The sequence below is a fragment of the Petromyzon marinus genome, chromosome 71 (assembly GCF_048934315.1).
Source record: "Petromyzon marinus isolate PM22_M1 ecotype Great Lakes invasive population chromosome 71, UKy_Petmar_22M1.pri1.0, whole genome shotgun sequence".
In the NCBI taxonomy this organism is placed as follows: Eukaryota; Metazoa; Chordata; class Hyperoartia; order Petromyzontiformes; family Petromyzontidae; genus Petromyzon; species Petromyzon marinus.
This window is the reverse complement of record NC_133737.1, coordinates 6,829,523-6,856,339: the sequence shown is the minus strand read 5'-3', so window position 1 is coordinate 6,856,339 and position 26,817 is coordinate 6,829,523. Positions and strand designations below refer to the sequence as shown.

The window sequence follows — 26,817 nt, the reverse complement described above, 5'->3', positions numbered from 1 at the left end:
TCCACCATCATCACCATCACCTCCATCATCACCATCATCACCTCCATCATCACCGTCACCACCATCACCATCATCCTGACCACCACCATTACCACCACCATCATCACCATCACCTCCATCACCTCCATCACCATCATCACCACCACCATCATCACCATCACCATCATCACCACCACCATCATCACCATCACCTCCATCACCATCATCATCATCACCTCCATCACCATCATCACCACCATCACCACCACCATCATCACCATCATCATCACCACCACCATCACCACCACCATCACCACCCTCACCACCACCACCCTCACCACCCTCACCACCACCACCACACTAGCCCTAGCTCTCTCTCTCTCTCTCTCCCCACCACCACCCTCACCACCACCCTCACCACCACCACCCTAGCTCTAGCTCTCTCTCTCTCTCCCACCACCACCACCCTCACCACCATCACCCTCACCACCACCACCATCACCCTAGCTCTCTCTCTCTCCCCACCACCATCACCACCACCACCCTAGCTCTCTCTCCTCACCACCCTCACCACCACCACCACCACCCTCACCACCACCACCATCACCACCACCACCACCCTCACCACCACCACACTAGCCCTAGCCCTAGCTCTCTCTCTCTCTCTCTCTCCCACACCAGGCTATCTGCTCTCCCGTCGCGAGGGCCAGGCAGGGACTCCCGAAAAGCCGCTGTCCGAGCTCGGCCGCCTGTCCTACGCCTCCTACTGGCGCCACACGCTCCTAGCGGCCATCGCCGGGCAGCGCGGGGAGGCCCGCGGGGAGGCCCGCGGGGAGGCCCCCGGGGGCCAGGCCCAGCGGCCGAGGATCTCGCTGCGGGCCCTCAGCAGGGAGACCGGGATCTGCGCTCACGACATCGGGCAGACGTTGTGCGAGATGGGGGCACTGCAGAGGAGGGACGGGCGGTGAGACGCGGGGGGTGGTGGTGGTGGGGAGAGACACGGGGAGAGAGAGAGACACGGGGAGAGAGAGAGACACGGGGAGAGAGAGAGACACGGGGAGAGAGAGACGTGGGGAGAGAGAGACACGGGGATAGAGACACGTGGGGAGAGAGAGACACGTGGGGAGAGAGAGACGTGGGGAGATATGTGGAGAGAGACACGGGGAGAGAGAGAGAGACACGGGGAGAGAGAGACACGGGGAGAGAGAGACGCGGGGAGAGAGAGACACGGGGAGAGAGAGACGTGGGGAGAGAGACACGTGGGGAGAGAGAGACGTGGGGAGATATGTGGAGAGAGACACGGGGAGAGAGAGAGAGACACGGGGAGAGAGAGACGCGGGGAGAGAGAGACACGGGTTAGAGAGAGACACGGGGAGAGAGACACGGGGAGAGAGACACGGGGAGAGAGAGACACGGGGAGAGAGAGACGCGGGGAGAGAGAGACGCGGGGAGAGAGAGACGCGGGGAGAGAGAGACGCGGGGAGAGAGAGACACGGGGAGAGAGAGAGACACGGTGGGAGAGAAAGACACACGGGGAGAGAGAGACACGGGGAGAGAGAGACACGGGGAGAGAGAGACACGGGGAAAGAGAGACACGGGGAGAGAGAGAGACACGGGGGGAGAGAGAGAGACTTGGGGAGACGGGGAGAGAGACACGGGGGGAGAGAGAGACACGGGTTAGAGAGAGACACGGGGAGAGAGAGAGACACGGGGAGAGAGAGAGACACGGGTTAGAGAGAGACACGGGGAGAGAGAGAGACACGGGGAGAGAGAGAGACATGGGGAGAGAGAGAGAGACACGGGGAGAGAAAGAGACACGGGTTAGAAAGAGACACGGGTTAGAGAGAGACACGGGGAGAGAGACACGGGGACAGAGAGACACGTGGAGAGAGAGAGACACGGGGAGAGAGAGAGACACGGGTTAGAGAGAGACACGGGGAGAGAGAGAGACACGGGGAGAGAGAGAGAGACACGGGGAGAGAAAGAGACACGGGTTAGAGAGAGACACGGGGAGAGAGACACGGGGAGAGAGAGACGCGGGGAGAGAGAGACGCGGGGAGAGAGAGACACGGGGAGAGAGAGAGACACGGTGGGAGAGAAAGACACACGGGGAGAGAGAGACACGGGGAGAGAGAGACACGGGGAGAGAGAGACACGGGGAAAGAGAGACACGGGGAGAGAGAGAGACACGGGGGGAGAGAGAGAGACTTGGGGAGACGGGGAGAGAGACACGGGGGGAGAGAGAGACACGGGTTAGAGAGAGACACGGGGAGAGAGAGAGACACGGGGAGAGAGAGAGACACGGGTTAGAGAGAGACACGGGGAGAGAGAGAGACACGGGGAGAGAGAGAGAGACACGGGGAGAGAAAGAGACACGGGTTAGAAAGAGACACGGGTTAGAGAGAGACACGGGGAGAGAGACACGGGGACAGAGAGACACGTGGAGAGAGAGAGACACGGGGAGAGAGAGAGACACGGGTTAGAGAGAGACACGGGGAGAGAGAGAGACACGGGGAGAGAGACACGGGGAGAGAGAGACGCGGGGAGAGAGAGACGCGGGGAGAGAGAGACACGGGGAGAGAGACACGGGGAGAGAGAGAGACGCGGGGAGAGAGAGACGCGGGGAGAGAGAGACACGGGGAGAGAGAGAGACACGGTGGGAGAGAGAGACACACGGGGAGAGAGAGACACGGGGAGAGAGAGACACGGGGGGAGAGAGAGAGACTTGGGGAGACGGGGAGAGAGACACGGGGGGAGAGAGAGACACGGGGAGAGAGAGACTTGGGGAGACGGGGAGAGAGACACGGGTTAGAGAGAGACACGGGGAGAGAGAGAGACACGTGGAGAGAGAGAGACACGGGGAGAGAGAGAGACACGGGGAGAGAGAGAGACACGGGGAGAGAGAGAGACACGGGGAGAGAAAGAGACACGGGGGGAGAGAGAGAGACACGGGGAGAGAAAGAGACACGGGTTAGACAGAGACACGGGTTAGACAGAGACACGGGTTAGAGAGAGACACGGGGACAGAGAGACACGTGGAGAGAGAGAGACACGGGTTAGACAGAGACACGGGGAGAGAGAGAGACACGTGGAGAGAGAGAGACACGGGGACAGAGAGACACGGGGAGAGAAAGAGACACGGGTTAGACAGAGACACGGGGAGAGAGAGAGACACGTGGAGAGAGAGAGACACGGGGACAGAGAGACACGGGGAGAGAAAGAGACACGGGTTAGACAGAGACACGGCTTAGACAGAGACACGGGTTAGACAGAGACACGGCTTAGACAGACAGTGACAACTCCCTGTCCCCCTCTCTCCCCACGGCAGCATTGTGATCGTGATGCGTCGTCAGAATCCCCGCACTACCGCCACCACCGCCACCACCGGCACCGCCACCACCACCGGCACCGGCGCCACCGCCACCGGCACCACCGCCACCACCGGCGCCACTTTGCCCTGCCCACTCCTGGACCCGGACTCCCTGCGCTGGGCACCGGTCGTCACGGCAACCGGGCACAGCGATCCGGTGGGTGGTGGTGGTGGTGGTGATGGTGGTGGTGGTGATGGTGGTGATGGTGGTGATGATCGTGGTGATGGTGCTGGTGATGATGGTGGTGATGGTGTCGATGGTGGTGGTGGTGGTGATGGTGGTGGTGGTGGTGATGGTGGTGATGGCGGTGATGATGGTGATGATGGTGGTGATGATGGTGGTGGTGATGGTGGTGGTGGTGGTGATGATGGTGGTGATGGTGGTGATGATGGTGATGGTGGTGGTGGTGATGGTGGTGGTGATGGTGGTGGTGATGGTGGTGGTGATGGTGATGGTGGTGATGGTGGTGGTGGTGATGATTGTGGTGGTGGTGATGGTGGTGGTGGTGATGATGGTGATGGTGGTGATTGTGGTGGTGGTGATGATGATGGCGGTGGTAATGGTGGTGGTGATGATAATGGCGGTGGTAGTGGTTATGGTGGTGATGGTGGTGGTGATGGTGGTGATGATGGTGATGATGGTGGTAGTGGTGATGGTGATGGTGGTGATGGTGATGGTGGTGATGGTGATGGTGGTGATGGTGATGATGGCGGTGGTGATGATGGCCGTGGTAGTGATGATGGTGGGTGATGGTGGTGGTGATGGTGGTGATGGTGGTGGTGATGGTGATGGTGATGATGGTGGTGATGGTGGTGATGGTGATGGTGGTGATGGTGATGGTGGCGGTGGTAGTGGTTATGGTGGGTGATGGTGGTGGTGATGATGATGGTGGTGATGGTGATGGTGGTGATGATGGTGATGGTGGTAGTGGTTATGGTGGTGATGGTGGTGATGGTGGTGACGGTGGTGGTGGTGGTGATGATGGTGGTGGTGATGGTGGTGATGATGGTGATGATGGTGGTAGTGGTGATGGTGATGGTGGTGATGGTGGTGATGGTGGTGATGGTGGTGATGGTGATGATGGCGGTGGTGATGATGGCCGTGGTAGTGATGATGGTGGGTGATGGTGGTGGTGATGGTGGTGGTGATGGTGATGGTGATGATGGTGGTGATGGTGGTGATGGTGATGGTGGTGATGGTGATGATGGCGGTGGTAGTGGTTATGGTGGGTGATGGTGGTGGTGATGATGATGGTGGTGATGGTGATGGTGGTGATGATGGTGATGGTGGTAGTGGTTATGGTGGTGATGGTGGTGATGGTGGTGACGGTGGTGGTGGTGGTGATGATGATGATCGTGGTGATGGTGATGATGGCGGTGGTAGTGGTTATGGTGGTGTTGGTGGTGGTGGTGATGGTTCTGATGGTGATGGTGATGATGATGGTGGTGGTAGTGGTTATGGTGGTGTTGGTGGTGGTGATAATGGCGGTAGTAGTGGTTATGGTGATGATGGTGATGATGATGGTGGTGATGATGGTGATGATGGTGGTGGTGGTGATGATGGTGGGTGGTGATGATGATGGTGATGATGATGGTGATGGTGGTGATGGTGGTGATGATGATGATGGTGATGATGGTGATGATGATGGTGATGATGGTGATGGTGGTGATGATGATGGTGATGGTGGTGATGATGATGGTGATGATGATGGTGATGATGATGATGATGGTGGGTGATGATGATGATGGCGGCGTTGACGATTTCTCTCTGCCTCAGGACGACGACGATGACGACGATGGCAACGCTTGCGATGGCGACGACGATGACGATGAAGACGATGACGATAACGATCACGATAACGATCACGATGACGATGACGAGGAGGAGGAGGAGGAGGAGGATGCGGCGCCGAGCTGCCACCGCAGGAAGCGGGTCTCCCGGAAAGGATCATCGTGGGGGGTGGAGCAGGGCCGAGGTGGCCGCAGTCGACCGGCGGCTCCACCGCCTCCTCCGCCACCTCTTCATCCACCGCCTCAGCCGCCTCCTCCGCCGTCTGCTCCGCTACCGCCCGCTCCACCACCACCTCCACCTCCTCCACCTCCACCTCCTCCGCCACTGACGAAACCGCGGCTGATGGCGTCGGGGAAACGCAGAGTGAGGGGCTCGGAGACAACTCGGGGAGACACTGGGAGACTCAGAGACACTGGGAGACACTGGGAGACTCAGAGACACTGGGAGACACTGGGAGACACTCGGAGACACTGGGAGACTCAGAGACACTGGGAGACACTGGGATATACTCGGAGACACTGGGGAGACACTGGGAGACACTGGGAGACTCGGAGACACTGGGGAGATACTCGGAGACACTGGGGAGACACTGGGGAGACACTGGGAGACTCAGAGACACTGGGAGACTCAGACACTGGGTTGACACTGGGAGACACTGGGAGACACTCGGAGACACTCGGAGACCCTGGAGGACACTGGGAGACACTCGGAGACACTGGGGGACACTGGGAGACTCAGAGACACTGGGAGACTCAGAGACACTGGGGAGACAGAGACACTGGGGAGACACAGAGACACTGGGAGACACAGAGACACTGGGGAGAGACACAGAGACACTGGGAGACTCAGAGACACTGGGAGACTCAGCGACACTGGGAGACACAGAGACACTGTGGAGACACAGAGACACTGAGACACTGGGAGACACAGAGACACTGGGGAGACTCAGAGACACTGGGAGACACTCGGGAGACACAGAGACACTGGGGAGACTCAGAGACACTGGGAGACACTGGGGAGACACAGAGACACTGGGGAGACTCAGAGACACTGGGTAGACTCAGAGACACTGGGGAGACTCAGAGACACTGGGAGACACAGAGACACTGGGAGACTCAGAGACACTGGGAGACACTGGGGAGACACAGAGACACTGGGGAGACTCAGAGACACTGGGAGACTCAGAGACACTGGGGAGAGACTCAGAGACACTGGGAGACACAGAGACACTGGGAGACTCAGAGACACTGGGGAGACTCAGAGACACTGGGAGACTCAGAGACACTGGGAGACTCAGAGACACTGGGGAGAGACTCAGAGACACTGGGAGACACAGACACTGTGGAGACAGAGACACTGGGGAGACTCAGAGACACTGGGAGACTCAGAGACACTGGGGAGAGACTCAGAGACACTGGGAGACACAGAGACACTGGGAGACTCAGAGACACTGGGGAGATACTGGGGAGACAGACACTGGGGAGACACAGAGACACTGGGAGACACAGAGACACTGGGGAGAGACACAGAGACACTGGGGAGAGACACAGAGACACTGGGAGACACAGAGACACTGAGAGACATAGAGACACTGTGGAGACAGAGACACTGGGAGACACAGAGACACTGAGAGACACAGAGACACTGGGGAGACTCGGAGACACTGGGAGACACTGGGGAGACTCAGAGACACTGGGGAGAGACTCAGAGACACTGGGGAGAGACTCAGAGACACTGGGGAGACTCGGGAGACTTGGGGCCACCTCGTTGATTTCTCACCCTCGTCAATTTAGTTTTTTCTCATCTCCCTGTGTCTCCCCCTCTCTCTCCCCGCGTCTCCCCCTCCCGCGTCTCCCTCTCTCTTCCGCCCCCCCCCCTCCCGCCCTCCCAGGCCTCGTCCTCCAGCCCAGCCTTGGTCTCTCGCCGACGCTGGACCACGTCGTCCGTCTCCGCCTCCTCGTTCGCCGCGTGCCACCGCGCCGGGGGAGCTCCCGGCGGCGGCGGCGGCGTCGGCGTCGGCGGCGTCATCGTCGGATGCTCAGGAGCAGGAGGAGGTCCCGGCGGAGCTCTGGGAGGCGGAGGGGCGCGGGGAGAAACCCGCCGGAAGCGTCGCCGCCGTCACAACAGCAGCGGCGTCACCACGGAGACCATCTCGCAGAAGACGGTGCTGGAGGCGTACGACCTCCGGCAGGAGGACGACGACGACGACGACGATGAGGAGGAGGAGGAGGAGGACGACGAGGAGGAGGAGGACGAAGAAGAGGAGGAGGACGGTAGACACGTCCCCAGCGGTAGGCGGGAAGGCGGCGGCGGAGGAGGAAGAGGCGGTGGAGGCGGTGGAGGCGGCGGAGGCGGAGGAGGTGGTGGAGGCGGCAGCGGCGGAGACGGAGACCCTGCGATGCCCCGCCTGGAGCCCATGTTGGTGGCCGGCAGGATCTCTGGCGCCGTGGGGCTGGGCGGAGCAGCGGGGGCGACGAGGGTCGACTCGAGCGGCAGCGGCGGCGGGAGGAGGAGGAGGAGGATGTTGATGAGGAGCGGGAGCGGCGGCGGCGGCGGCGGCGGCGGCGGAGGCGGAGGAGGCGGTGGAGGAGGAACGCTGCCGGCGGCCGACGGGGGAAAGAGACGGGGAAGGGTGGCAGCGACGGAGGGTGAGGAGGAGGAGGAGGAGGAGGTGGTGGAGGAGGAGGAGGAGGTTAGGAGCGCGGCGAGGAGGAGACGCCGCCACCGCCGGCGCCACCACCACTCGGCGTGGCTCTGGGTGGGGACCGGAGCGAGCAAAGGGACCCACGCCGGTGAGAAGTCGCCGAGGGGATGGAGAATGGCGGCGGTGGGGGAGAGAGAGAGAGAGAGAGAGGGGGGGGGTTAGGTGCAAGGGGGTGGGCAAATGTTTTGACTCACGGGGCCACAATGGGGTTCTAAAATTTGATGGAGGGGGGGCCGGGCCAGGGAAACGGACGGACGGAGCGTTTGCGTGAACGAAATATACAAACGGCGTGTGTAAAAAAAAAAAAATCATTACATGAGAGGATTTGGCCTTTTAACAGGTAGCAAAGCGTTTATTTGCAAGGCAATTTAACGAATTGGAGGGGGGGGGCATTACAGGGGAAAGGTTAAAATTTAATTTAATTCAATAATAATAATAATACTTGGAAAAGTTTGGCGGGCCGGATTAAAAAGCCGAACGGGCCGTACTTTGCCCACGTCTGGGTTAGAGGGAGAGGGAGGATGAGAGGTGGTGGTCGATGGGGGGGGGTGACCGAGGGTCTCTGGAATTCAGGAGGTCCGGTGGGGACTGATCCTCTGGTGTGTTTGTGCAGCTCGATTTGGTGATTTCTTGGAACCCCTTCCGTCGAATGCAGGAGCAGTTCCACTGGACTCCATTCTGGTGCCCGTGTTCTCGGTTCTTTCGGTGAAGTCGCCGCGTAGAAGGGACGCAGAATAATAATTAAAATGTGGTGGTGGTGGTGACTTTACCGAAAGGACCAAGAATTATGAGACCTCCTTTGCCAGTAACAAGATATAGAAATAGCTTTTACCCTTTTAACTGGCACAGAAACTGACACCTTTATTCAAGGCATCATGTTTGCATTTTGACTGCTTGTGTTGTGGTTATTGCAAACACGATGCCTTGAATAAAGGTGTCAGTTTTTGTGCCAGTTAAAAGGGTAAAACCCATTTCTATATATTGTTACTGGCAAAGGAGGTCTCATAATGTTAATGCTCACCCTGAGCCCTCAATACTCTGATAGTGCGCTGTTTTTGAGTTTGTACGCCTTTTGGCGTCTTCTGCTCCAACACCAGTGGAGACTAAAGGGCTCTAAGAAAAGCCGTCTCGGGTGTGGACCAATCAAATTCAAGGACAGTGCCAATATTATTATCAGAGTTGTCTCTTTTGTTTGCATTTTGACTGCTTGTGTTGTGGTTATTGCAAACATGATGCCTTGAATGAAGGTGTCAGTTTTTTGTGCCAGTTAAAAGGCTAAAACCTATTTCTAGAACCAAGAATGTGAATGCCTGCACTCACACGAAAGCTTTAAGTCAAAATTCACCTGGTGTGTTTGTGGAGATTAGAGGGCCGCCATTCCTCCGTCGGTAGCTCCATTGGTGCCTTCTTGGACCCTTCCGTCGAATGCACGAGGGCTTGCGAAATGCTTCTGGTGTGTACGGAGAGGGGAGAGGCTTCCATTCTTCGACAGCTCGACCAGTGCCTGCGAAGGCCTCTGTTGAATACAGAATGTCCTTTGGGACTGGGTTCTGGTGTCTGTGGATATGAGAGGCTGCCATTCCCTCTGTCGGGAGCTGGACTGGTGCCGTCTGGAACCCCTGTCGAATACAGGAGTTCGCCTGGACTGGTGTCTGTAGATAGGAGAGGCTGCCATTCCCTCTGTCGGGAGCTGGACCGGTGCCGTCTGGAACCCCTGTCGAATACAGGAGTTCCCCTGGACTGGTTTCTGGTGTGAGAGGCTGCCATTCCCTCTGTCGGGAGCTGGACCGGTGCCGACTGGAACCTCCGTCGAATACAGGAGTTCCCCTGGACTGGTGTCTGTAGATAGGAGAGGCTGCCATTCCCTCTGTCGGAAGCTGGACCGGTGCCGACTGGAACCCCTGTCGAATACAGAAGTTACCCTGGACTGGTGTCTGTAGATAGGAGAGGCTGCCATTCCCTCTGTCTGGAGCTGGACTGGTGCCGTCTGGAACCCCTGTCGAATACAGGAGTTCGCCTGGACTGGTGTCTGTAGATAGGAGAGGCTGCCATTCCCTCTGTCGAGAGCTGGACTGGTGCCGACTGGAACCTCTGTCGAATACAGGAGTTCGCCTGGACTGGTGTCTTTAGATAGGAGAGGCTGCCATTCCCTCTGTCGGGAGCTGGACCGGTGCCGTCTGGAACCCCTGTCGAATAAAGGAGTTCCCCTGGACTGGTTTCTGGTGTGAGAGGCTGCCATTCCCTCTGTCGGGAGCTGGACCGGTGCCGACTGGAACCCCTGTCGAATACAGGACTTACCCTGGACTGGTGTCTGTAGATAGGAGAGGCTGCCATTCCCTCTGTCTGGAGCTGGACTGGGGCTGATTGGAACCTCTGTCGAACACAGGAGTTACCCTTGACTGGTGTCTGTAGATAGGAGAGGCTGCCATTCCCTCTGTCGGGAGCTGGACCGGTGACGACTGGAATCTCCGTCGAATACAGGAGTTCCCCTGGACTGGTGTCTGTAGATAGGAGAGGCTGCCATTCCCTCTGTCGGGAGCTGGACCGGTGCCGACTGGAACCTCCGTCGAATACAGGAGTTCGCCTGGACTGGTGTCTGTAGATAGGAGAGGCTGCCATTCCCTCTCTCGGGGGCTGGACTTGTTCCGTCTGGAACCCCTGTCGAATACAGGAGTTACCCTGGACTGGTGTCTGGTGTGAGAGGCTACCATTCCTTCTGTCGGGAGCTAGACTGGTGCCGTCTGGAACCCCTGTCGAATACAGGAGTTACCCTGGACTGGTGTCTGTAGATAGGAGAGGCTGCCATTCCTTCTGTCAGGAGCTAGACCGGTGCTGACTGGAACCCCTGTCGAATACAGGAGTTACCCTGGACTGGTGTCGGTGTGAGAGGCTGCCATTCCCTCTGCCTGGAGCTAGACTGGTTCCGTCTGGAACCTCTGTCGAATTCAGGAGTTACCCTGGACTGGTGTCTGTAGATATGAGAGGCTGCCATTCCCTCTGTCGGGAGCTGGACCGGTTCCGACTGGAACCCCTGTCGAATACAGGAGTTACCCTGGACTGGTGTCTGTAGATAGGAGAGGCTGCCATTCCCTCTGTCGGGAGTTGGACTGGTGCCGTCTGGAACCCCTGTCGAATACAGGAGTTCGCCTTGGACTGGTGTCTGTAGATAGGAGAGGCTGCCATTCCCTCTGTCGAGAGCTAAACTAGTGCCGACTGGAACCCCTGTCGAATACAGGAGTTCGCCTGGACTGGTGTCTGGTGTGAGAGGCTACCATTCCCTCTGTCGTGAGCTAGACTGGTGCCGTCTGGAACCTCTGTCGAATACAGGAGTTACCCTGGACTGGTGTCAGGTGTGAGAGGCTGCCATTCCCTCTGTCGGGAGTTAGACCGGTTCCGACTGGAACCCCTGTCGAATACAGGAGTTACCCTGGACTGGTGTCTGTAGATAGGAGAGGCTGCCATTCCCTCTGTCGGGAGCTGGCCTGGTGCCGACTGGAACCCCTGTCGAATACAGGAGTTCGCCTGGACTGGGTTCTGGTGTGAGAGGCTGCCATTCCCTCTGTCGGGAGTTGGACTGGTGCCGTCTGGAACCCCTGTCGAATACAGGAGTTCGCCTGGACTAGTGTCTGTATATAGGAGAGGCTGCCATTCCCTCTGTCGAGAGCTAAACTGGTGCCCACTGGAACCCCTGTCGAATACAGGAGTTCGCCTGGACTGGGTTCTGGTGTGAGAGGCTGCCATTCCCTCTGTCCGGGGTTGGACTGGTGCCGTCTGGACCCCCTGTCGAATACAGGAGTTCACCTGGACTGGTGTCTGGTGTGAGAGGCTACCATTCCCTCTGTCGGGAGCTAGACTGGTGCCGACTGGAACCTCTGTCGAATACAGGAGTTCGCCTGTACTGGTGTCTGGTGTGAGAGGCTGCCATTTCCTCTATCGGGTGCTGGACTGGTGCCGTCTGGAACCTCTGTCGAATACATTAGTTACCCTGGACTGGTGTCTGGTGTGAGAGTCTAGATAGATCCTTTATTGTCATTGTCACCAGTACAACGAAATTTAAAGTGCTCACCAGTCAGTACATCATTCATAAATTTAAATAAATAAAACAAGAAATAAAAATAAGATAAAATAGAAGATAATCAATAAATTTCATATGTAAAAACTACCCAAGTATACCCACGTAAAAGTACATTTTATCATTGCACATCCCTATTTTACAGTCAATTGTAAACAGTATTACTTAATAAATAATTAGCAGTATTGAGTGTGGTAATTGCTGTAGGATTAAAGCTGTGTTTGAATCTGTTTGTCCTTGTTTTGTCTGATCTGAATCGCCTGTCTGATGGCAACAGCTCAAACAGAGAGTGTGCAGGGTGAGAAGAGTCCTTTATAATGTTCTTCGCTTTTTCGATGCAACGGGAATTGTGTAGTTCTTTCATGGGGTGAGAGCACCCGGCGATTTTTTTGGGCGGTGTTGATGACCCTTTGCAGCGCTTTCCTCTGAGCCACTGTGCAGCTGGTGTACCATACACAGATGCAGTATGTAAGGAGGCTGCCATTCCCTCTGTCTGGAGCTGGACTGGTTCCGTCTGGAACCTCTGTCGAATACAGGAGTTACCCTGGACTGGTGTCTGTAGATATGAGAGGCTGCCATTCCCTCTGTCGGGAGCTAGACTGGTGCCGTCTGGAACCTCTTTCGAATACAGGAGTTACCCTGGACTGGTGTCTGTAGATATGAGAGGCTGCCATTCCCTCTGTGGGGAGCTAGACTGGTGCCGTCTGGAACCTCTGTCGAATACAGGAGTTACCCTGGACTGGTGTCTGGTGTGAGAGGCTGCCATTCCCTCTGTCGGGAGCTAGACCGGTTCCCACTGGAACCCCTGTCTAATACTGGATTTACCCTGGACTGGTGTCTGTAGATAGGAGAGTCTGCCATTCCCTCTGTCGGGAGTTGGACTGGTGCCGTCTGGCACCTGTCGAATACAGGAGTTCGCCTGGACTGGTGTCTGGTGTGAGAGGCTGCCATTACCTCTTTCGCGAGCTGGGCTGGTGCCGACTGGAAACCCTGTCGAATACAGGAGTTACCCTGGACTGGTGTCTGTAGATAGGAGAGGCTGCCATTCCCTCTGTCTGGAGCTAGACTTCTTCCGTCTGGAACCTCTGTCGAATACAGGAGTTACCCTGGACTGGTGTCAGGTGTGAGAGGCTGCCATTCCCTCTGTCGGGAGCTAGACCGGTTCCGACTGGAACACCTGTCGAATACAGGAGTTAACCCTGTCCTGGTTCCTGGTGTGAGAGGCTGCCATTTCATCTGTCTGGAGCTAGACTGATGCTGACTGGAACCCCTGTCGAATACAGGAGTTCGTCTGGACTGGTGTCTGGTGTGAGAGGCTAGATAGATCCTTTATTGTCATTGTCACCAGTTCAATGAAATTTAAAGTGCTCACCAGTCAGTACATCATTCATACGTTTAAATAAATGAAACAAGAAATAAAAATAAGATATAATAAAAGATAATCAATATATTTCATATACAAAAACTACGCAAGTATACCCACATAAAAGTACATTTCATCATTGCACATCCCTATTTTACAGTCAATTGTAAACAGTATTACTTAAGAAATAATTAGCAGTATTGAGTGTGGTATTTGCTGTAGGATAAAAGCTGTGTTTGAATCTGTTTGTCCTTGTTGTGTCTGATCTGAATCGTCTGTCTGATGGCAACAGCTCAAACAGAGAGTGTCCAGGGTGAGAAGAGTCCTTTATAATGTTCTTCGCTTTTTCGATGCAACGGGAATTGTGTAGTTCTTCCAATGTGGGGAGAGAGCACCCGGCGATTTTTTTGGGCCGTGTTGATGACCTTTGCAGCGCTTTCCTCTGAGCCACTGTGCAGCTGGTGTACCATACACAGATGCAGTATGTAAGAAGGCTGCCATTCCCTCTGTCGGGAGCTAGACTGGTTCCGTCTGGAACCTCTGTCGAATACAGGAGTTACCCTGGACTGGTGTCTGTAGATATGAGAGGCTGCCATTTCCTCTGTCGGGAGCTAGACTGGTGCTGTCTGGAACCTCTGTCGAATACAGGAGTTATCCTGGACTGGTGTCTGGTGTGAGAGGCTGCCATTCCCTCTGCCTGGAGCTAGACTGGTTCCGACTGGAACCTCTGTCGAATACAGGAGTTACCCTGGACTGGTGTCTGTAGATAGAGGCTGCCATTCCCTCTGTCAGGAGCTGGACCGGTGCCGACTGGAACCCCTGTCGAATACAGGAGTTCGCCTGGACTGGGTTCTGGTGTGAGAGGCTGCCATTACCTCTGTCGGGAGTTGGACTGGTGCCGTCTGGAACCCCTGTCGAATACAGGAGTTCGCCTGGACTGGTGTCTGGTGTGAGAGGCTGCCATTCCCTCTTTCGGGAGCTAGATTGGTGCCGACTGGAACCTCTGTCGAATACAGGAGTTCCCCTGGACTGGTGTCTGGTGTGAGAGGCTGCCATTCCCTCTGTCGGGAGCTAGACCGGTTCCCACTGGAACCCCTGTCTAATACTGGATTTACCCTGGACTGGTGTCTGTAGATAGGAGAGTCTGCCATTCCCTCTGTCGGGAGTTGGACTGGTGCCGTCTGGCACCTCTGTCGAATACAGGAGTTCGCCTGGACTGGTGTCTGGTGTGAGAGGCTGCCATTACCTCTTTCGCGAGCTGGGCTGGTGCCGACTGGAAACCCTGTCGAATACAGGAGTTACCCTGTACTGGTGTCTGTAGATAGGAGAGGCTGCCATTCCCTCTGTCTGGAGCTAGACTTCTTCCGTCTGGAACCTCTGTCGAATACAGGAGTTAGCCTGGACTGGTGTCAGGTGTGAGAGGCTGCCATTCCCTCTGTCGGGAGCTAGACCGGTTCCGACTGGAACCCCTGTCGAATACAGGAGTTACCCTGTCCTGGTTCCTGGTGTGAGAGGCTGCCATTTCATCTGTCTGGAGCTAGACTGGTGCTGACTGGAACCCCTGTCGAATACAGGAGTTCGTCTGGACTGGTGTCTAGTGTGAGAGGCTAGATAGATCCTTTATTGTCATTGTCACCAGTTCAATGAAATTTAAAGTGCTCACCAGTCAGTACATCATTCATACGTTTAAATAAATGAAACAAGAAATAAAAATAAGATATAATAAAAGATAATCAATATATTTCATATACAAAAACTACGCAAGTATACCCACATAAAAGTACATTTTATCATTGCACATCCCTATTTTACAGTCAATTGTAAACAGTATTACTTAAGAAATAATTAGCAGTATTGAGTGTGGTATTTGCTGTAGGATAAAAGCTGTGTTTGAATCTGTTTGTCCTTGTTGTGTCTGATCTGAATCGTCTGTCTGATGGCAACAGCTCAAACAGAGAGTGTCCAGGGTGAGAAGAGTCCTTTATAATGTTCTTCGCTTTTTCGATGCAACGGGAATTGTGTAGTTCTTCCAATGTGGGGAGAGAGCACCCGGCGATTTTTTTGGGCCGTGTTGATGACCTTTGCAGCGCTTTCCTCTGAGCCACTGTGCAGCTGGTGTACCATACACAGATGCAGTATGTAAGAAGGCTGCCATTCCCTCTGTCGGGAGCTAGACTGGTTCCGTCTGGAACCTCTGTCGAATACAGGAGTTACCCTGGACTGGTGTCTGTAGATATGAGAGGCTGCCATTTCCTCTGTCGGGAGCTAGACTGGTGCTGTCTGGAACCTCTGTCGAATACAGGAGTTATCCTGGACTGGTGTCTGGTGTGAGAGGCTGCCATTCCCTCTGCCTGGAGCTAGACTGGTTCCGACTGGAACCTCTGTCGAATACAGGAGTTACCCTGGACTGGTGTCTGTAGATAGAGGCTGCCATTCCCTCTGTCAGGAGCTGGACCGGTGCCGACTGGAACCCCTGTCGAATACAGGAGTTCGCCTGGACTGGGTTCTGGTGTGAGAGGCTGCCATTACCTCTGTCGGGAGTTGGACTGGTGCCGTCTGGAACCCCTGTCGAATACAGGAGTTCGCCTGGACTGGTGTCTGGTGTGAGAGGCTGCCATTCCCTCTTTCGGGAGCTAGATTGGTGCCGACTGGAACCTCTGTCGAATACAGGAGTTCCCCTGGACTGGTGTCTGGTGTGAGTGGCTGCCATTCCCTCTGTCGGGAGCTAGACCGGTTCCCACTGGAACCCCTGTCTAATACTGGATTTACCCTGGACTGGTGTCTGTAGATAGGAGAGTCTGCCATTCCCTCTGTCGGGAGTTGGACTGGTGCCGTCTGGCACCTCTGTCGAATACAGGAGTTCGCCTGGACTGGTGTCTGGTGTGAGAGGCTGCCATTACCTCTTTCGCGAGCTGGGCTGGTGCCGACTGGAAACCCTGTCGAATACAGGAGTTACCCTGTACTGGTGTCTGTAGATAGGAGAGGCTGCCATTCCCTCTGTCTGGAGCTAGACTTCTTCCGTCTGGAACCTCTGTCGAATACAGGAGTTAGCCTGGACTGGTGTCAGGTGTGAGAGGCTGCCATTCCCTCTGTCGGGAGCTAGACCGGTTCCGACTGGAACCCCTGTCGAATACAGGAGTTACCCTGTCCTGGTTCCTGGTGTGAGAGGCTGCCATTTCATCTGTCTGGAGCTAGACTGGTGCTGACTGGAACCCCTGTCGAATACAGGAGTTCGTCTGGACTGGTGTCTGGTGTGAGAGGCTAGATAGATCCTTTATTGTCATTGTCACCAGTTCAATGAAATTTAAAGTGCTCACCAGTCAGTACATCATTCATACGTTTAAATAAATAAAACAAGAAATAAAAATAAGATATAATAAAAGATAATCAATATATTTCATATACAAAAACTACGCAAGTATACCCACATAAAAGTACATTTTATCATTGCACATCCCTATTTTACAGTCAATTGTAAACAGTATTACTTAATAAATAATTAGCAGTATTGAGTGTGGTATTTGCTGTAGGATAAAAGCTGTGTTTGAATCTGTTTGTCCTTGTTGTGTCTGATCTGAATCGTCTGTCTGATGGCAACAGCTCAAACAGAGAGTGTCCAGGGTGAGAAGAGTCCTTTATAATGTTCTTCGCTTTTTCGATGCAACGGGAATTGTGTAGTTCTTCCAATGTGGGGAGAGAGCACCCGGCGATTTTTTTGGGCCGTGTTGATGACCTTTGCAGCGCTTTCCTCTGAGCCACTGTGCAGCTGGTGTACCATACACAGATGCAGTATGTAAGAAGGCTGCCATTCCCTCTGTCGGGAGCTAGACTGGTTCCGTCTGGAACCTCTGTCGAATACAGGGGTTACCCTGGACTGGTGTCTGTAGATATGAGAGGCTGCCATTTCCTCTGTCGGGAGCTAGACTGGTGCTGTCTGGAACCTCTGTCGAATACAGGAGTTATCCTGGACTGGTGTCTGGTGTGAGAGGCTGCCATTCCCTCTGCCTGGAGCTAGACTGGTTCCGACTGGAACCTCTGTCGAATACAGGAGTTACCCTGGACTGGTGTCTGTAGATAGAGGCTGCCATTCCCTCTGTCAGGAGCTGGACCGGTGCCGACTGGAACCCCTGTCGAATACAGGAGTTCGCCTGGACTGGGTTCTGGTGTGAGAGGCTGCCATTACCTCTGTCGGGAGTTGGACTGGTGCCGTCTGGAACCCCTGTCGAATACAGGAGTTCGCCTGGACTGGTGTCTGGTGTGAGAGGCTGCCATTCCCTCTTTCGGGAGCTAGATTGGTGCCGACTGGAACCTCTGTCGAATACAGGCATTCGCCTGGACTGGTGTCTGGTGTGAGAGACTGCCATTTCCTTTGTTGGGAGCTGGACTGGTGCCGTCTGGAACCTCTGTCGAATACAGGAGTTCCCCTGGACTGGTGTCTGGTGTGAGAGGCTGCCATTCCCTCTGTCGGGAGCTAGACCGGTTCCCACTGGAACCCCTGTCTAATACTGGATTTACCCTGGACTGGTGTCTGGTGTGAGAGGCTGCCATTCCCTATGTCGGGAGCTGGACTGGTGCCGTCTGGAACCTCTGTCGAACACAGGAGTTACCCTGGAGTGGTGTCTGGTGTGAGAGGCTGCCATTCCCTCTGTCGGGAGCTGGAGTGGTTCTGTCTGGAACCCCTGTCGAATACAGGAGTTCGCCTGGACTGGTGTCTGGTGTGAGAGGCTGCCATTCCCTCTTTCGGGAGCTAGATTGGTGCCGACTGGAACCTCTGTCGAATACAGGAGTTCGCCTGGACTGGTGTCTGGTGTGAGAGGCTGCCATTCCCTCTTTCGCGAGCTGGGCTGGTGCCGACTGGAAACCCTGTCGAATACAGGAGTTACCCTGTCCTGGTTCTTGGTGTGAGAGGCTGCCATTTCATCTGTCTGGAGCTAGACTGGTGCTGACTGGAACCCCTGTCGAATACAGGAGTTCGTCTGGACTGGTGTCTGGTGTGAGAGGCTAGATAGATCCTTTATTGTCATTGTCACCAGTATCACGAAATTTAAAGTGCTCACCGGTCAGTACATCATTCATACATTTTAATAAATAAAACAAGAAATAAAAATAAGATAAAATAGAAGATAATCAATAAATTTCATATGTAAAAACTACCCAAGTATACCCACGTAAAAGTACATTTTATCATTGCACATCCCGATTTTACAGTCAATTGTAGACAGTATTACTTAATAATTAATTAGCAGTATTGAGTGTGGTATTTGTTGTAGGATAAAAGCTGTGTTTGAATATGTTTGTCCTTGTTTTGTCTGATCTGAATCGTCTGTCTGATGGCAACAGCTCAAACAGAGAGTGTGCAGGGTGAGAAGAGTCCTTTATAATGTTCTTCGCTTTTTCGATGCAACGGGAATTGTGTAGTTCTTCCAACGTGGGGAGAGAGCACCCGGCGATTTTTTGGACGGTGTTGATGACCCTTTGCAGCGCTTTCCTCTGAGCCACTGTGCAGCTGGTGTACCATACACAGATGCAGTATGTAAGATGGCTGCCATTCCCTCTGTCGGGAGCTGGATTGGTTCCGTCTGGAACCTCTGTCGAATTCAGGAGTTCCACTGGACTGGTGTCTGGTGTGAGAAGCTGCCATTCCCTCTGTCGGGAGCTGGACTGATTCCGTCTGAAACCTCTGTCAAATACAGGAGTTATCCTGGACTGGTGTCAGGTGTGAGAGGCTGCCATTCCCTCTGTCGGGAGCTAGACTGGTGCCGTCTGGAACCTCTGTCGAATACAGGAGTTACCCTGGACTGGTGTCTGGTGTGAGAGGCTGCCATTCCCTCTGTCGGGAGTTAGACCGGTTCCCACTGGAACCCCTGTCGAATACTGGATTTACCCTGGACTAGTGTCCGGTGTGAGAGGCTGCCATTCCCTCTGTTCGGGAGCTGGACTGGTCCCGTCTGGAACCTCTGTCGAATACAGGAGTTCCCCTGGACTGGTGTCTGGTGTGACAGGCTGCCATTCCCTCTGCCTGGAGCTAGACTGGTTCCGTCTGGAACCTCTGTCGAATACAGGAGTTACCCTGGACTTGTGTCTGTAGATATGAGAGGCTGCCATTCCCTCTGTCGGGAGCTAGACTGGTGCCGTCTGGAACCCCTGTCGAATACAGGAGTTACCCTGGACTGGTGTCTGTGGATAGGAGAGGCTGACATTCCCTCTGTCGGGAGCTGGACCGGTGCCGACTGGAACCCCTATCGAATACAGGAGTTACCCTGGACTGGTTTCTGGTGTGAGAGGCTGCCATTCTCTCTGTCGGGAGTTGGACTGGTTCCGTCTGGAACCCCTGTCGAATACAGGAGTTACCCTGGACTGGTGCCTGGTGTGAGAGGCTGCCATTCCCTCTGCCGGAAGCTGGACTGGTTTCCGTCTGGAACCCCTGTCGAATACAGGAGTTACCCTGGACTGGTGTCTGTAGATAGGAGAGGTTGCCATTTCCTCTGTCGGGAGCTGGACTGGTTCCGTCTGCAACCTCTTTCGAATACAGGAGTTACCCTGGACTGGTGCCTGGTGTGAGAGGCTGCCATTCCCTCTGTCGGGAGCTGGACTGGTGCCGTCTGGAACCACTGTCGAATACACGAGTTACGCTGGACTGGGTTCTGGTGTGAGAGGCTACCATTCCCTCTGTCGGGAGCTGGACTGGTGCCGACTGGAACCCCCGTCGAATACAAGAGTTCGCCTGGACTGGTGTATGTAGATAGGAGAGGCTGCCATTCCCTCTGTCGGGAGCTGGACTGGTGCCGACTGGAACCCCCGTCGAATACAGGAGTTCGCCTGGACTGGTGTCTGTAGATAGGAGAGGCTGCCATTCCCTCTTTCGGGAGCTAGACTGGTGCCGTCTGGAACCCCTGTCGAATACAGGAGTTCTCCTGGACTGGTGTCTAGTGTGAGAGGCTGCCATTCCCCCTGCCTGGAGCTAGACTGGTGCTGACTGGAACCTGTCGAATACAGGAGTTCTCCTGGACTGGTGTCTGGTGTGAGAGGCTGCCATTCCCTCTGCCTGGAGCTAGACTGGTGCCGACTGGAACCTGTCGAATACCGGAGTTACCCTGGACTGGTGTCTGTAGATAGGAGAGGCTGCCATTCCCTTTGTCGGGAGCTGTACCGGTGTCGTCTGGAACCCCCGTCGAATACAGGAGTTACCCTGGACTGCTGTATGTGGATAGGTGAGGCTGCCATTCCCTCTGTCGGGAGCTAGACTGGTGCCGACAGGAACCTCCGTCGAATACAGGAGTTACCCTGGAGTGGTGTCTTTCGATAGGAGAGGCTGCCATTCCCTCTGTCGGGAGTTGGACTGGTGCCGTCTGGCACCGCTGTCGAATACAGGAGTTCGCCTGGACTGGTGTCTAGTGTGAGAGGCTGCCATTCCCCCTGCCTGGAGCTAGACTGGTGCTGACTGGAACCTGTCGAATACAGGAGTTCTCCTGGACTGGTGTCTGGTGTGAGAGGCTGCCATTCCCTCTGCCTGGAGCTAGACTGGTGCCGACTGGAACCTGTCGAATACAGGAGTTACCCTGGACTGGTGTCTGTAGATAGGAGAGGCTGCCATTCCCTCTGTCGTGAGCTGTACCGGTGCCGTCTGGAACCCCCTCGAATACAGGACTTGCCCTGGACTGGTTTCTGTAGATAGGAGACGCTGCCATTCCCTCTGTCAGGAGCTAGACTGGTGCCGACTTAAACCTCTGTCGAATACAGGAGTTCCCCTGGACTGGTGTCTGGTGTGGGAGGCTGCCATTCCCTCTGTCGGGAGCTGGACCTTTGCCGACTGGAACCTCCGTCGAATAGATTAGTTACCCTGGACTGGTGTCTGTAGATAGGAGAGGCTGCCATTTCCTCTGTCGGGAGCTGGACTGGTGCCGACTGGAACCCCTGTCGAATACAGGAGTTCCCCTGCTCTGGTTCTGGTGTGAGAGGCTGCTATTCCCTCTGTCGGGAGTTGGACTGGTGCCGACTGGAACCCCTGTCGAATACAGGAGTTCCCCTGCTCTGGTTCTGGTGTGAGAGGCTGCTATTCCCTCTGTCGGGAGTTGGACTGGTGCCGTCTGGAACCCCTGTCGAATACAGGAGTTACCCTGGACTGGTGTCTGGTGTGAGAGGCTGCCATTCTCTCTGTCGGGAGCTGGACTGGTGCCATCTGGAACCCCTGTCGAATACAGCAGTTACCCTGGACTGGTGTCTGTAGATAGGAGAGGCTGCCATTCCCTCTGTCGGGAGTTGGACTGGTGCCGTCTAGCACCTCTGTCGAATACAGGAGTTCGCCTGGCTGGTGTCTGGTGTGAGAGGCTGCCATTCCCTCTTTCACGAGCTGGGCTGGTGCCGACTGGAAACCCTGTCGAATACAGGAGTTACCCTGGACTGGTGTCTGTAGATAGGAGAGGCTGCCATTCCCTCTGTCTGGAGCTGGACTGGTGCCGACTGGAACCCCTGTCAAATACAGGAGTTACCCTATCCTGGTTCCTGGTGTGAGAGGCTGCCATTTCATCTGTCTGGAGCTAGACTGGTGCTGTCTGTAACCCCTGTCGAACAAGGAGTTCGTCTGGACTGGTGTCTGGTGTGAGAGGCTAGATAGATCCTTTATTGTCATTGTCACCAGTACAACGAAATTTAAAGTGCTCACCAGTCAGTACATCATTCATAAATTTAAATAAATAAAACAAGAAAAAAAAATAAGATAAAATAGAAGATAATCAATAAATTTCATATGTAAAAACTACCCAAGTATACCCACGTAAAAGTACATTTTATCATAGCACATCCCTATTTCACAGTCAATTGTAGACAGTATTACTTAAATAATTAGCAGTATTGAGTGTGGTAATTGCTGTAGGATAAAAGCTGTGTTTGAATCTATTTGTCCTTGTTTTGTGTGATCTGAATTGTCTGTCTGATGGCAACAGCTCAAACAGAGAGTGTCCAGGGTGAGAAGAGTCCTTTATGATGTTCTTCGCTTTTTCGATGCAACGGAAATTGTGTAGTTCTTCCAACGTGGGGAGAGAGCACCCGGCGATTTTTTGGGCCGTGTTGATGACCCTTTGCAGCGCTTTCCTCTGAGCCACTGTGCAGCTGGTGTACCATACACAGATGCAGTATGTAAGGAGGCTGCCATTCCCTCTGTCTGGAGCTGGACTGGTTCCGTCTGGAACCTCTGTCGAATACAGGAGTTACCCTGGACTGGTGTCTGGTGTGAGAGGCTGCCATTCCCTCTGCCTGGAGCTAGACTGGTTCCGTCTGGAACCTCTGTCGAATACAGGAGTTACCCTGGACTGGTGTCTGTAGATATGAGAGGCTGCCATTCCCTCTGTCGGGAGCTGGACAGGTGCAGTCTGGAACCTCTGTCGAATACAGGAGTTTCCCTGGACTGGTTTCTGGTGTGAGAGGCTGCCATTTCATCTGTCTGGAGCTAGACTGGTGCCGTCTGGAACCTCTTTCGAATACAGGAGTTAGCCTGGACTGGTGTCTGTAGATAGGAGAGGCTGCCATTCCCTCTGTCGGGAGCTAGACTGGTGCCGTCTGGAACCCCTGTCGAATACAGGAGTTCTCCTGGACTGGTGTCTAGTGTGAGAGGCTGCCATTCCCTCTGCCTGGAGCTAGACTGTTGCCGACTGGAACCTGTCGAATATAGGAGTTCTCCTGGACTGGTGTCTGGTGTGAGAGGCTGCCTTTCCCTCTACCTGGAGCTAGACTGGTGCCGACTGGAACCTGTCGAATACAGGAGTTACCCTGGACTGGTGTCTGTAGATAGGAGAGGCTGCCATTCCCTCTGTCGGGAGCTGTACCGGTTCCGTCTGGAACCCCCTCGAATACAGGACTTGCCCTGGACTGGTTTCTGTAGATAGGAGAGGCTGCCATTCCCTCTGTCAGGAGCTAGACTGGTGCCGACTGGAACCTCTGTCGAATACAAAAGTTCCCCTCGACTGGTGTCTGGTGTGGGAGGCTGCCATTCCCTCTGTCGGGAGCTGGACCGGTGCCGACTGGAACCTCCGTCGAATACATTAGTTACCCTGGACTGGTGTCTGTAGATAGGAGAGGCTGCCATTCCCTCTGTCGGGAGCTGGACCGGTGCCGACTGGAACCTCCGTCTAATACTGGAGTTACCCTGGACTGGTGTCTGGTGTGAGAGACTGTCATTCCCTCTGTCGGGAGCTGGACTGGTGCCGCCTGGAACCTCTGTCGAATACAGGAGTTACCCTGGACTGGTGTCTGGTGTGAGAGGCTGCCATTCCCTCTGCCTGGAGCTAGACTGGTTCCGTCTGGAACCTCTGTCGAATACAGGAGTTACCCTGGACTGGTGTCTGTAGATATGAGAGGCTGCCATTCCCTCTGTCGGGAGCTGGACAGGTGCAGTCTGGAACCTCTGTCGAATACAGGAGTTACCCTGGACTGGTTTCTGGTGTGAGAGGCTGCCATTTCATCTGTCTGGAGCTAGACTGGTGCCGTCTGGAACCTCTTTCGAATACAGGAGTTAGCCTGGACTGGTGTCTGTAGATAGGAGAGGCTGCCATTCCCTCTGTCGGGAGCTAGACTGGTGCCGTCTGGAACCCCTGTCGAATACAGGAGTTCTCCTGGACTGGTGTCTAGTGTGAGAGGCTGCCATTCCCTCTGCCTGGAGCTAGACTGTTGCCGACTGGAACCTGTCGAATATAGGAGTTCTCCTGGACTGGTGTCTGGTGTGAGAGGCTGCCTTTCCCTCTACCTGGAGCTAGACTGTTGCCGACTGGAACCTGTCGAATACAGGAGTTACCCTGGACTGGTGTCTGTAGATAGGAGAGGCTGCCATTCCCTCTGTCGGGAGCTGTACCGGTGCCGTCTGGAACCCCCTCGAATACAGGACTTGCCCTGGACTGGTTTCTGTAGATAGGAGAGGCTGCCATTCCCTCTGTCAGGAGCTAGACTGGTGCCGACTGGAACCTCTGTCGAATACAAAAGTTCCCCTCGACTGGTGTCTGGTGTGGGAGGCTGCCATTCCCTCTGTCGGGAGCTGGACCGGTGCCGACTGGAACCTCCGTCGAATACATTAGTTACCCTGGACTGGTGTCTGTAGATAGGAGAGGCTGCCATTCCCTCTGTCGGGAGCTGGACCGGTGCCGACTGGAACCTCCGTCTAATACTGGAGTTACCCTGGACTGGTGTCTGGTGTGAGAGACTGTCATTCCCTCTGTCGGGAGCTGGACTGGTGCCGCCTGGAACCTCTGTCGAATACAGGAGTTACCCTGGAGTGGTGTCTGTAGATGGGAGAGGCTGCCATTTCCTCTGTCGGGAGCTGGACTGGTGCCGACTGGAACCCCTGTCGAATACAGGAGTTCCCCTGCACTGGTTCTGGTGTGAGAGGCTGCCATTCCCTCTGTCGGGAGTTGGACTGGAGCCGTCTGGAACCCCTGTCGAATACAGGAGTTACCCTGGACTGGTGTCTGGTGTGAGAGGCTGCCATTCCCTCTGTCGGGAGCTGGACTGGTGCCATCTGGAACCCCTGTCGAATACATGAGTTCGCCTGGACTGGTGTCTGTAGATAGGAGAGGCTGCCATTCCTTCTTTCGGAAGCTAAACTGGTGCCGTCTGGAACCCCTGTCGAATACAGGAGTTCTCCTAGACTGGTGTCTGGTGTGAGAGGCTGCCATTCCCCCTGCCTGGAGCTAGACTGGTGCCGACTGGAACCTGTCGAATCACAGGAGTTCTCCTGGACTGGTTTCTGGTGTGAGAGGCTGCCATTCCCTCTGCCTGGAGCTAGACTGGTGCTGACTGGAACCTGTCGAATACAGGAGTTACCCTGGACTGGTGTCTGTAGATAGGAGAGGCTGCCATTCCCTTTGTCGGGAGCTGTACCGGTGCCGTCTGGAACCCCCGTCGAATACAGGAGTTACCCTGGATTGCTGTATGTAGATAGGTGACGCTGCCATTCCCTCTGTCGGGAGCTAGACTGGTGCCGACAGGAACCTCTGTCAAATACAGGAGTTCACCTGGACTGGTGTCTGGTGTGGGAGGCTGCCATTCCCTCTGTCGGGAGCTGGACCGGTGCCGACTGGAACCTCCGTCGAATACAGGAGTTACCCTGGAGTGGTGTCTGTCGATAGGAGAGGCTGCCATTCCCTCTGTCGGGAGCTGGACTGGTGCCGACTGGAACCTCCGTCGAATACAGGAGTTACCCTAGACTGGTGTCTGTAGAAAGGAGAGGCTGCCATTCCCTCTGCCGGGAGTTGAACTGGTGCCGTCTGGCACCTCTGTCGAATGCAGGAGTTCGCCTGGACTGGTGTCTGGTGTGAGAGGCTGCCATTCCCTCTGTCCGGAGCTGGACTGGTTCCGTCTGCAACCCCTGTCGAATACAGGAGTTCGCCTGGACTGGTGTCTGGTGTGAGAGGCTGCCATTCCCTCTTTCGCGAGCTAGACTGGTGCTGACTGTAACCCCTGTCGAATACAGGAGTTCGCCTGGACTGGTGTCTGGTGTGAGAGGCTAGATAGATCCTTTATTTTCATTGTCACCAGTACAACGAAATTTAAAGTGCTCACCAGTCAGTACATCATTCATAAATTTATATAAATAAAACTAGAAATAAAAATAAGATTAAATAGAAGATAATCAATAAATTTCATATACAAAAACTACCCAAGTATACCCACATAAAAGTACATTTTATCATTGCACATCCCTATTTTACAGTCAATTGTAGACAATATTACTTAATAATTAATTAGCAGTATTGAGTGTGGTATTTGCTGTAGGATAAAAGCTGTGTTTGAATCTGTTTGTCCTTGTTTTGTCTGATCTGAATCGTCTGTCTGATGGCAACAGCTCAAACAGAGAGTGTCCAGGGTGAGAATAGTCCTTTATAATGTTCTTCGCTTTTTCGATGCAACGGGAATTGGGTAGTTCTTCCAACGTGGGGAGAGAGCACCCGGCGATTTTTTGGGCCGTGTTGATGACCCTTTGCAGCGCTTTCCTCTGAGCCACTGTGCAGCTGGTGTACCATACACAGATGCAGTATGTAAGGAGGCTGCCATTCCCTCTGTCTGGAGCTGGACTGGTCCCGTCTGGAACCTCTGTCGAATACAGGAGTTCCCCTGGACTGGTGTCTGGTGTGAGAGGCTGCCATTCCCTCTGCCTGGAGCTAGACTGGTTCCGTCTGGAACCTCTGTCGAATACAGGAGTTATCCTGGACTGGTGTCTGTAGATATGAGAGGCTGCCATTCCCTCTGTCGGGAGCTAGACTGGTGCCGTCTGGAACCTCTATCGAATACAGGAGTTACCCTGGAATGGTGTCTGTGGATAGGAGAGGCTGCCTTTCCCTCTGTCGGGAGCTGGACCGGTGCCGACTGGAACCCCTGTCGAATACAGGAGTTCGCCTGGACTGGGTTCTGGTGTGAGAGGCTGCAATTCCCTCTGTCGGGAGCTGGACCGGTGCCGACTGGAACCTCTGTCGAATACAGGAGTTACCCTGGACTAGTGTCCGGTGTGAGAGGCTGCCATTCCCTCTGTTCGGGAGCTGGTCTGGTTCCGTCT

General features: G+C 54.6%; 1 protein-coding gene across 1 annotated transcript in view; it reads left to right on the top strand.

The window, feature by feature from the left end:
- The window catches only part of LOC116958091 (uncharacterized), a 118,905-nt gene that overhangs the window by 51,124 nt on the left and 40,964 nt on the right, over nt 1-26,817 (top strand). Inside the window, exons 18-21 of the mRNA XM_076055367.1 lie at nt 661-943; nt 3,308-3,506; nt 5,127-5,504; nt 7,033-7,933. Of these exons, the coding sequence (XP_075911482.1) occupies nt 661-943; nt 3,308-3,506; nt 5,127-5,504; nt 7,033-7,933 (1,761 nt within the window). The remainder of the gene's footprint in view (nt 1-660; nt 944-3,307; nt 3,507-5,126; nt 5,505-7,032; nt 7,934-26,817) is intronic.